The sequence below is a fragment of the Macaca mulatta genome, chromosome 12 (assembly GCF_049350105.2).
Source record: "Macaca mulatta isolate MMU2019108-1 chromosome 12, T2T-MMU8v2.0, whole genome shotgun sequence".
NCBI classification, from domain to species: domain Eukaryota; kingdom Metazoa; phylum Chordata; class Mammalia; order Primates; family Cercopithecidae; genus Macaca; species Macaca mulatta.
This window is the reverse complement of record NC_133417.1, coordinates 57,487,325-57,499,830: the sequence shown is the minus strand read 5'-3', so window position 1 is coordinate 57,499,830 and position 12,506 is coordinate 57,487,325. Positions and strand designations below refer to the sequence as shown.

Below are 12,506 nucleotides of genomic sequence, written 5' to 3'. Positions count from 1 at the left end.
ACATTTTTTTCAGTAAGTTATTATGACTCGTCCCTTAACGATCAGGAAGATACCAGCCTTCACTCCCTTAACCAGATGTTAAAGACACTAATGGTAAAGAAATAACTAGTTCATTACCAGAAAATAGACTTGGACATCCTATGAAAATGGCTCCTTTCTCTAGGGAAGGCTCTCACAATATCATTTGCCCATAGTGGATTCACATGAAAGAATTAATAACTATCTTTTTTATTTCCAATCAAAAAGTTTATCAAGTTTTCAGTCAAAAGGAAAAACCAAGTATTAGATTGAGTAAAGAAGAGGGAGAAAAGGAAAGAGGAATAACAATAAACATTTTGGTAAATCTCAATTACTGAGGGATGAGACTTAATGAGGTATACAGACTATGACGGTATGAGCCCACCGCCCTCTCTCCCAGCCCACATGTTCTGCACAGTAAGCCGATGCTCCAATCATCAAGAAGAGAAGCTACTGCCTTCCCCTTGCATCCGAGTTGGGCTCAGGGCCTCACTCGGAACCAAGATAACATGGCAGAAGTGACACTGTACGGTTTCTAAGACCAGTTCAGAAGACACACAGCAGCCTCTGGCTCTTTGAATGGTGGTTCTTCAGATGCTCCTTCCTGGGGCACTCCCTCTCAGAAGCCAGATGCTATGCTGTGAAAAACCCAAGCCATGTGGAGTTCTACATGGAGGTTCTCTGGCTGATAGTCCCAGCTGGGCCCAGCCCTTGAGAGGTATTATAGCTCAAAAACTAGATATGTGGGTGAAAGAGCCTCCAGATGGACTGGCATCCCCAGTCAATCAGATCTTCCCTGATGAGGCCTCAGACACAACAAAGAAGAGACAATCCCTGCCATGCCAGCTTGCATTCCTGACCCACAGAAGCCAGGAGCCTAATGAAATGAAGTGTGGGGTACTTTCGTATCCACAGCAAATAATTGCAACAGTTGATGAACAGACAAAAAAAAATTACTCAGCAGCATTAACACCACATAAGACTAAGACTTTACTTCCTAATGCTAAGAAGGAGGACCAGAAAAGAAGTATCTTGGTGAATTAGATCAATGTAATTCTGGCCTGATACTGCGAAATACATACACGTTCTAGGGCTGTGGCTCCCATAGTTGAAAGAATACATTGCTTATAGTTCAATGAGAGACTGAAAAATGTAAGTGCCCTTACTTTACCACTTAGGAAGTTATCTGGATGGATAGCATGGTCTCATGCTAGATTTACAATCCTATACCCTCAAATGCTTGAGAGGTTAGATTAGATGGGATTAAACTCAGAGGGATGCTGGAAGCACACCAAAATCTTCACTCTCCTTCCTGCCCAGTTTAGTCTACTATAAATAAAACTTGACAGGCTTTCTTAAATCAACTTAATAATGTGTAGCACAAGTGCCTTCAGATGCCCAGTAGCTAAACCACACATCAGCTTTCTTAGGAAGCCTTCTAGCAACAGGCGGAAAAAAGAACAACCACTGCCAAGAGTGCTGTGCACAAGAGTGCTGGTGGCCTTGAGTGACTCATTCAACAAGGCTCCATCTTTCCGTACGGGAAGGTCAAAAGTAGGAGGGAGCTGAACCTTTAATAACCAAACTCAGGCTTTCTTGCTAAAGCCAGATGCTGTCATTACAGAAGCAGATGAGAACGTAATTATAATCGATCTGAAATCCTGATGAATTCCAGGTGCACCTCCCAGCAGCCTGGGAGAGCTGGTGCCTCAAAGCCCTCAGAGGATTTTATTACTCATGTCATAGTGGCTGTTCCACTGTAGAGTCTACAGGACCTCAGTACTTTTCCTCTTTGACTTCAAAAGGAAGCATATTTTTGCCAAACCTTTGGAGACACTTTTTAAAAGCAAGCCATTTTCTCAAATATATCAAAGAATATAATGGAAAAAGTAGAAAGACTAAGAAAAAGTTGAGAGCAACAGCTAGGTTGAAGACTTCAAGGTTCCCCTTGGAAATGAGATGAAGTGCGGTGTTTAGAAATCTGAAGTGGGGACTGGTTGAGGTCCTTAACCAGTAGACATAGTTTTGTGAACCAGCAGATTGCTAGCTATGGTCCATGTCATTTGGAAGAGAAGAAAAAAGCATGACCAGAACCCCAAATGGTATTTCTGGTGGCGCAGCTTCAAAGGCAGAGCAGAGTGTAGCCACGTTTTAGGAATGCCTGCCCATTTTCCAAGCCCAGTTCTCCAGGCTCCTTGTCAAGTCTGTGCTTTTCTCAACATCTTTTCGATCAACCCTTTCCTCTATGTGTTAGCGTCAGTTTCTGCTTCTTGCAAAGAAGACCCTGAACTAATATAAATATCCAAAGGGTGCCATTTACTTCCAAATGTATTTTTTTCTGTTTGGTAGTCTCGGGGCTCAAAAATATACACTGCCATACAACTAAGAAAGAATCAATTTAGGGAAGATGGTCATATGTCCTTCCATGTGGCTATTAATAAATTAGCCAGTAAGAAAAAACAGATGACTCCTTGTTCTCACCCTAGTCCTTATTTCAAGACCATAAATTTTCGTTAAGAGATGTTTCAACACAAAACCAGATGTGTTAATCCCCTGAAAAATTTGTTTTTTAAAGAAAAAAGAATTCAAGGAGCACAACTGTTGACTATGAATGATTTATTCTTCATCTACTCAATATACTCATATTTTCAGGCATGTCACAAACCATGCACAGTATAAGCTTACTATCTGTATTCATATAATTAAAACTCATTTATCATCATATACATTGAGGCAATGTATGTGTTTGCTCAGTGTCATCAGGCTTAGACCCCAATCCCACCGCCACCATAAGCAAAGCTTTGGGTTAACATTCTTGCCACCATCACATACCATTAAACTAAAGGTGCTCCCTGTCTTCCTAAAACACGCACTTCAGCTATTACAAGATTTGTAGCAAGATTTTTTAGGGAAAAAAAATATTAGATTGGGATTCTAAATGTTCATGAAAACATGAGAAAATGATGTAATCATACATAAAAATCTTTCAACAGCTAAATAATAACTTTCTTTAATTTACATCTGAACTAATTAATTAGTGGTGGTCAAATTAGACAGAACGGATTTGTTGGCTCAAGAGGTAGAAGGGGAAAAATCCTGCTACATAAACTACTTAAGATAAATGGCCTTTTAAATTTCTTTCTAGCATCTGGTGCCATATTGTGTTAGTACGCTTGGCTATGCTCTCACAGTGATCAAAGCCCAAAGGGTCTGGCTACTCTAAAGCATATTACTTTATTTGCAAAAAATAGATGTTGAACTCCCCTATTCCACCCCTCATTCCTGCCAATAAAAACAAAGATAATCCTTTCATCCTTCGTCGGGAGATGAATGGGATCCCAACTTACTAAAAAAAGATAAAAAGCTTTAAAAACAATCTTCTTGAAGGCAAAGACTCTTCCTTGGTTCTCCCCTCCCTGGTATCCCGGTATGGTGCTCTCTCTGCCACGGGTGGCTCCAAAGGAATTATTCACTGATCAAAACCCTATGTGCACAGGCACGGCAGAATATAATAATGAATATTATTATAAAACCGGAAGATTCCAATGACATTTTGGCAAAAGAGGTTAAAGAATTCACTTTACTATGATGTGTTTTTTTAAAAAAAATTCACTCACACAAAGATGGGAGAAAAAGAGAAAAGGATTTAAGAGACTTTGAGCTGTGAGTGGCATTGCAGGTTTTAGAAAACAAGATCAACACAGAATAACACCTTTTGTACCTCGGGATTGGATAAGTAAGTTGAGGCTCTTCTGGCCTATCTATAACAACTAAGTTTGTCGGGGGCATATTGCCTCCTTGTCTTCATTCCCATGGCTATTAGGATAATAATCCATTTGCTTGGTCTGTCTATATGGTTTGGAGACAAGAATAATGCAGGATGGCTGCAGCAGAATAAAAATTTCTAGGCAGCAGTTTCACATGACTAAGCAAGAGGAAACTGCTGAAATAGCTGCAGAAGCTAGGGGCTGATAAGGCCCTGAAAAATAGGGTGTGGGCGAAGCTGGCGAAGACAAACTGGGTCCAACATGGTGCTGGATTTGATCTAGGTTTCTCCTAGGACCTTATTCTGTGCTCATTCACATGTTCAATCATACACCCACCAGCGCCATGACAGTTCCAGGAACACCCTTATTTGCGGTCAAAATGGGTAGCACCATGTTCCAAGAAATCTCCCCCTTCTTCCAGGAATCTCCATGAACACGCCATCCCTTGGTTAAAGAAATCCATAAAGGCAGCAGTCCCAACCACCTTGTGTGACTCTCCCAAGGATGCCCACACTCCCCTTTCTTAAGTGTGTCCTTTTTGCTTTGCAAGAAATCTCTGCACTTTCACTATTTTCTAACTCATAACTTGAATTCATTCTTGTGAGGATGGCAAGCGCCTAGACACCAGCAGGGGTGGGGGTCCCACCAGCATTTGAGGACCTCCCCTAGCCCACTGCTGTCACCTTCTCTCAGAGGCAAATGCCTATGCCAAGGAGAAACAGTACCTGAAGACCTACCATCACGCCTAATTAATTACAGAAATGAGGCCAGTTTTGGTTAAAGCTCTAAAAAATTCAACATCAAAAGTAATTTGGTTCTCATTACTATTATCCAGCTATTAGACTTAGGACTACATTTTTCTTCAATTAAGAACATACTACACCCTAAAGAGCTAAACCATATGTAAGTCTGACACCAAAGAGTTAAAACTCAATTCTGCAAGTATCCGTGGGCCTACTATGCATAAGAAAGGTACTCTATCTTACCTAGGAGAAAAAAATATTATCATTCATCTCATGAATTCCTGGCTTTTATTCTTGTTCTATACAAATACATCTTTAGGATATAATTTGACCTGCAGTATAATCAGATTCTTGTTATAATATGAGTCATTATAACAAGGGCCACTGATAAGTATATAGTAAATGTTTCCAGTGTGAAAAGTACTCAGCATGCAATATTTTCAAATATGACCTAATGATAAAGATTTGGGCGTTATGTGAGCAGCACATACTGTTTCTCTTTCATATTAAATCCATCCACCCAAACATACTTCCTTATTTATAAATGTAAAATTTATATATTTACACATGATATATAAAAACATTCACAGACAAGCATTCATACATTCTTGTCTCTAAAGTCTATTTGTCTTGGAAGCCAGATTATGAATTTAAAGATTCACTATTATTCTTCTTCATTCTCTTAGAACCTGGATATTTCTTCACTATCTCTGGGGCTCAATAGAAAGAAAGAAAAAAAAAGATAATATTTGGTTCTCTCCACAGTTGGCATTTACAAAATGGATAATATCAAAATCTTAAAGAATGGACTAGGGGTAGGGAGGCAAAGGCAAAGGAGGCAAAAAAATAATAATAATAAAAATAAAGGAGCAAGAGAAGCGTCTGCCCTGTTCACATCTTTGAACCTTCCCAGCCTATGCAGAGGATCACAGGCCAGTGTCTAGAACATTTGGCAGCTGGGTAGTGAGTCCAATTAAAGAGGTAGGAGGCAGGGGAAATAGCTCCGAAGTCCTGTCTCATTCAGTATTTCTTTCAAGATATTCACACACAATAAGGCCACAACTTCATCACATTTCAAGGAAGTTCAGGTTCAGGAGCACCAAGTCCTGTTCCTGGCTCTATCACTTATCTATCTATGTGACCATAGGTAAACCATGTATTTGAATTTCTCTAAAATCAAGATATTAATACTTGTCTCAAAGATGTTCTTATAGAACCAAATGATGCCATGCATGTAGCTGGTACAGCCCCAGCATATAGTAGGTTCTCAATAAATACTATCAGGGTTTCTAGTCCAGAACCTTTCAGGAAAGAGGAGAGAAAACAGTCCCTCTGTGACCTGGATTTCAATCCAGCTTGGGTCTTAATCCAAAAGCATTTGGAATCAAACGGGACTGCTAGAATAATGCACAACTTGGCGAAGGGTCCTATTGTAACCTGGGGTTCCAAGTGTTCTCTAAAGACTACTTTGTAATTTCTCACCTCAAAGTAGCCTCTGAGGTCAGGCATATACCAGGGGAACAAACAGGCACTATTCTTGGTCCTACAACACTGCCCACTACCCCTATGGGAAAGCAGCTACTATCTAGGTGGTGATGTTTTGATACATTGGGGCAGGATCCTCAGTGTCATATTATCTATGTGTAATCCCTCCTTTTTTGTGGTCAGACAGTCTCCGTTTTCAACCATGCTCATCTGTTGCATTATTGTTTATCTGTGACAAGACCACTTAAGTTTACACATCCCCAAAAATCAGTGCCAGTATTTGCCAGGTTTTTCATAGCATCCAGCAAAAATATGACTTTAGGAAAGTAACTATGATGAAAGAATTCATAAAATTTGCATATGGTAGATGATCAAGTGTCAATATCAACCCTAATGAAAACCACATACACGTAACAAAACTGGTTTTCAAACTGGATTATTCCATGTTCTCTAAAACCAATAAAAAAAAAATTTAAAAAAAGAGTACTGCAATTATTTTTAACTTATCCTGGAAATAAAATACAAATTTAGACCAAGTTCATTACACTCCTCTCAGTGACATCTTAGAAATTAACTATTACATTCCTTAGGTCCTAGAATAAATGAAGAGGTAAATAATTCTGTTCAAAGATGCCCAAATGTAAGATGTGTGAGTATTCTTGTGAAAACTGCAGTGTAGCCTACCTCTTTAAAGTTATCAAATGCTGATAAAATGATTTCATGCCCGCCTCTGACAAGACAAACGGCTGCCAACAGTTCTAAGACAAGGGCTTTTGTTCTGCCAAAACAAGAAGAAAGAAGAAAAACACAAATCAGTGAAAATGGCATGATGAGTCAGCTGTTCCTCCCTTCCAAGATACGTGAGAATAAAACATTTGCCCTTACATTTTTAAAAAACTTTACTAAGGTACAGTTTAATCAAAGTCCATTTTTAAACCTTTACTGACTTCTAAATATGTGATTTGTCTAAGATAGCAAATTTGGAAGGCACGTTTACCAAAACTACAAATTACTCACTAATGAAAACTAGTTCTGAGAAGACTAATCTCTTAGACCTATCATCAGGTGACTCAGTACAATATAGGTGAAAAAGGTTTACTGGTACACTAAAAACAAAGGGAATGGGAATATGCTGAAAAACAAACTATTGATTAAGTATTTTCTCTGATTTTAGAGACAGTGGTAGAACAGTTGCAAAAAAAAAAAGTTCAAAATCAACTGAAATTCATGTTCTACATTTCAAATCTGCTCATTCAGGAATGGATCCATAAATCTCCCATGAAACTAAAAGTTTCTGTCCTTTCTTCTTCCTATGCAGGAGATCTGGAAGGAGCTGGATTACAGCTTTACTAACACAAGAATATTTTCTTTGACTCAAGAAAACAAAACTCCATCTGAAATATTTTTGGAAGGAGAACATAGAGATACACTCTAAGTTTTCAAATTCAATGTCAAGAAAGAAACAGCATTGTTTCTTCAATCATAAGACCACTTAAGTATTTCATTTTTTTTTCTGGAATAACAACTATCACCAATCTCTAAACAAAGACTGTTCTGATATTCCACAATGTCAATTGTCTTTTAAAAAATAATGTCTTCCCTGTAGTAGATGGCAGAGACACAGAAGCATGGCTACTTAGGATTCTAGTAAATGAAGGAAAGAATCGTAAAGTCGTAAAAGGTTTAATCAGGGGAAGTTTGAAAGAATAATATTCAGTAAAGAGGACTTTATAGTTTGCAGTGCATTTTCCAAATGAGAAATGGCTAATTTATCAACAGATTTTTGGATTAACAGTTTTCAGATATTCTGTCTACAGAGAGGTATTGGATGAAAGGGAATTGCACATTTGAAGTACAGAATACTTCACCAGAATGGAAGGCACATTAAAATAACTAAAACTGATGAAGACTGGGTTTTAGGGCTAATGTGTGATGTGAATTATATCTGCTGCTAGCCTTTACAGGTGGTGAATATGAACGGAAATCTGCATGTACAATTTTATTTATTTATGTATTTATTTTGAGACAGTCTTGCCCTGTTGCCCAGGCCGGAGTGCAGTGGCATGATCTCAGCTAACTGCAACCTCCACCTCCCGGGTTCAAGCCATTCTCCTGCCTCAGCCTCCTGAGTAGCTGAGATTACAGGCATGCGCCACCATGCCCGGCTAATTTTTTGTATTTTTAGTAGAGATGGGGTTTCACCACATTAGCCAGGCTGGTCTCCAACTCCTGACCTCAGGTGATCCGCCTGCCTCAACCTCCCAAAGTGCTGAGACTACAGGTATGAGCCACTGTGGCTGGCCACTACAATTATTTTTCTATTTTTGTTCAGTAATTAAAGCTACATTGGTAAAGTTACCAAGCGAAGTGTAGACAAAGGATGACGGTTTTAGCTAGCTTTCAGCAGTAACTGATGTAGGTAAATCTTTATCAAGACTCTCCTGGCCCCCAAGTCCTGGCAACCTGATCCTCTCCAAATTTAGCAGCAAGGATGCTGGGAATCAGGCCTCAAAAGAACAAAAGCTTGAGGAGAACGGTGGAGGGCTAGAATTGTCACCAGTTGCTCAACTCTGGCCCATGTAAGAATGTAACTTGGCTCAAAGGAAAAATTCTACACAGCCAAAGAGTTTATAGCCAATCTTATTTCAGAGATTAACATTTGAAAGTTTCCAAAGTCAAACTTGGTTAAGTGTTGACCAGCTCTCTGTTTTCCCTAGATAGATTTAGACTTGCATACTACAAAAGAAGCTTACCTGGGATTCTTGTTGTTCAAGCTTAGTGCAATCTCATTGACAGCGTGTGGATGAGACATGACCATGTTGAAACCATACTAAAATTAACATGGAAAAAAAAAGAAACACAAAGCATTGGGAGACAAGTTAGGGAAGTGTCAGTATTGATTTAAAACCAAAAACCCAAAGTATCTACTTAATGAAACTTACACAACCATAAATGCACTTATGTCTCTAGTACATCACGGTCAAAGCATATTTCTCTATTAAAAATTTCAAGAATGCCAGATGCAATGATTTGTGCCTCTAGTCCCAGCTTGAGCCAGGACAACCAGACCCATTTCTCTCCCCCCCCCAAAAAAAAAAAAAAATTTCAGCAATGATGTTATTATCAAAAGATCACCTTCCCATTCTTTATGAATGATCTACATGTTTCTCTTTATTAAAATTATGAAAAGGCTCTAGCCCAGTGATTCTTAACCTTGGCTGCTCCTTAAACTCACCTGGAAGACTAAACAAAACACTCCAAATTTCAATTACAGGGAGCTGGCACCTGAGTTTTTTAAGCTTCCAGGGTGACTCCACAGTATACAATAGATATAACATACAAAATGTATGTTAACAGACTATTTATGCTATCAGTGAGGCCTCCAGTTATATACAGTTTTGACTACACCAGGGATCAGTGCCCCTCAGACCCCACAAATTCAAGGGTCAACTATATTCTTTCTCCTCAAAACTTACTCTCAGCGCATGATCTTATTTCCTCTTATACTAAGAAAATACAAGCAATCAGAAAAAACATCTAGAAGCTCCTATACCACATCAATCTACCCACACAGATCTGTGGCTTACCTCCTCACCTCCTATTAAAGAGGAACTCTTCTGTGCTCCAAACTAAGGCCAACCCTTCCCATGAGTCCTTCCTCTATCCCATTCCCTCTCATCTGCTCACGAACATGGTATGTTCCAGAAATTCCTCCATTCCTCCTCAGTTTTCCCTCTCTATGGACTCATTGCCATTAGCATAAAAACATGATGCAAATTCTCTTAAGCAACAATAAAAACCTCTCTTGATACCACAGCCTGTGTTCAGCCACTGCCTCTCATTTCTCTGCTATCCTTTACAGCAAAACTCCTCCAGACACTCAGTATAAATCCTCACTTCCTGCTCATTCTTGAAACCACTCCAATCAAGCATTTCACCCCCACCATCCCAATGAACTGTCTGCCGAGATCACCAAAGACCTGCACTTTGCTGAAGCCAATGGCCAATCCTCACTCCACATTTTACTTGACTTAGTAGCATCTAACAGAGCTGAATACTCCCTTCTCCTTGAAACACGTCCTTCACTTGGCTCCTAACTCCTTGGCTATTTTTCAGGCTCTCTAGCCAGCTTTTCTTCATCTCTCTGACACTTAAACAGAGAGTCCCAGAGTTCATATTTTGGACTTCTTTACTTCTCAGTCTACCCCTACTGATCTCATTCACCCTCCTGGCTTCCTATGCCATTTGTATGCTAATTACTATCTCCAGCCCAGACCACTGCCTTGAAATCCAGACTGGCATATCCAACCACCCACCTAAGATCACTATTTGAATGTCTAACGGGCATCTCAAAGTTAAAATCCCCGAAACAGAATTCCTAATGATCTCCCTCAAATCTGTCTATCCTGCAGTCTTCCCATCTTTTAGATGGCAACTCTATCTCACAGGTGCCCAAGACAAAAGCCCTGGTACCAGCCTCTACTCCTCGCCTTCTCCCTCATACCTAATGCTATTGCCTTTAGCATCAAAATAAAACCAGAATCAGATCACCTCTCATCATCTCCACTCCTATGATCCTAGTCCATATGACCATCAAAGCTCACCTAAATGACTGCTAAGGGCCTCCTAAATGGTCTACTCCCTCTTGCCTTTGCCTGGCCAGAGTCAAATCTAAACACAGAAGCCAGAGTGGTCTCATGTTAAATGCAAGTGTCAGATTATGCCCTTATAACCATTCAACAGCTTTCCTCTCATAGTGAAGTCAATGTCCTCTCAGCGGCCTTTAAAGTTCTACATAATCAAACAGATGACACCTGACTACATCTTCTATTGTTCTCCCTCTTACTCATTCTGATCCTGCCAAGCCTCCTTTCTGTGACTTGGGCAAACCAGACATTCCTGCCTCTGTGTCTCTGCACTTGCCCTTCTCTCTGCCTAGAATCTTCTTTCCCTAATATCCCTCCCTTTGCTCCCTCATTCAAGTTTTACTAGATATTACCCTCTCAGTGACCCTTCCCTGGCTGGCCTATTTAAAACTCACACACATTTTCAGCAGTTCCTATTTCCTATTTTTTCTACAGTACTTAGTAATGGTTCTCTGGGTTCAAAGCCTTCCTGGGTCCAAATCCTGACCCCACTACTTACTAGCTATGTGACTTTAGGCAAATTACTAAACTTCTCTGTGTCCCAGCTTCATCAGTAAAATGTGGAGAAAAATATTATTGATCTCACAGGGCTATTTACATGACTTAAGAGGTTTAAAAGCACTAGACCTGAAAAGTGTACCATGTAAGCATTAGCTTTCATTTCATCATTATTATCTGGAACATACACATTTTAGCAATTTATTTGTTGGTCATCTGTCTCCCCTCCCTGGAAAGTGAGTTCCTTGGGCTACAAATTTATTCGGTGCTATATTCTCAGTGCCTATGTTGAACAGGGGCTGTCTGGCAAAGCTCACAAAAGTACTGAAAGAATAAATGCATGTTTCCCTTCTTAAATTCAACGCAGCACCTTAGTGGGGTCAACCTGCATCACAATTACCCAAAGGAAGAATCTGTATTTTCAACAATCTTGCAGGTGCTTCTTATAAAGATTAGGAACCACTGAGTCCAACTGCCAATAATTGTAACTTCTCGCCTGTTCGCCACATAAACCTTTGAGAACCACTGTGTCTATCCACTCCTGGTGTTCTAGAGTTGTTTCATTATTACCCGCAACAGCAGCTTATTCAATCTTTAATGGTCACAAACATTCACCAAGCAATCTAGTAAGTTTATCACTACAGGAGGAAAACACCTTTCCTTTAAATACATCGCAAATTATATATATTTATTAAAATATGAGGGCAATAAATTAAATCTTGAGCATTAGGATGAACCAGGCCTTTCTTTTTTAATAGAATCTCTTTAAATCCTGGCATTTACTTCAAATAGAATTAATACAAAGAAACCAACGAGAACAAAATCTGAGCCTGTTTTTGTTTGTTGTTTGGTTTTTCTTCTTTTTTAAAAAAATTTCAACAGCTTTAGGGGTACAAGTAGCTTCTGGTAACATGGATAAATTGCATGATGATGAAGTCTGGGCTTTTATTTTACCCATCACCCAAGTAGTGTACATTGTACTCAGCAGTGATTTCTGAGTCTGATTAATTCAGGTTTGTTTTTTTTAAAAAGAACCAGAAGCTCCAACATACCTGATAATTCATGATGGCACGTAAACACATGATACAGACATGTACATCATCTTTCTTACTCACTAATCTTGAATTTTTCAGAGTTCTTCTGCTTGGCAAGGTATTATATCTACAAACAAAAAGAGAAACTTCTATAAAACAATAGGTTACTTTCTTAGCATAGGCACATGCACTTAACAGACACTACTCTTTACCAGTACCAAAACAAGGATTGTAGGTTAAAACCACCACCAAATGGCAATGGTAAGATTGATTTCAACCTCTAAAATACAGCTTTATAATGTGTCACTCTGCCAT

General features: G+C 39.3%; 1 protein-coding gene across 4 annotated transcripts in view; it reads right to left on the bottom strand.

The window, feature by feature from the left end:
• The window catches only part of FMNL2 (formin like 2), a 316,097-nt gene that overhangs the window by 61,296 nt on the left and 242,295 nt on the right, over positions 1–12,506 (bottom strand). For all 4 annotated transcript variants that reach the window (XM_028830702.2, XM_028830704.2, XM_028830700.2 and 1 more), the window contains exons 7-9: positions 12,210–12,318; positions 8,767–8,843; positions 6,698–6,791 (exon numbers count right to left, since the gene is read on the bottom strand). In XM_028830702.2, the coding sequence (XP_028686535.1) occupies positions 6,698–6,791; positions 8,767–8,843; positions 12,210–12,318 (280 nt within the window). The remainder of the gene's footprint in view (positions 1–6,697; positions 6,792–8,766; positions 8,844–12,209; positions 12,319–12,506) is intronic.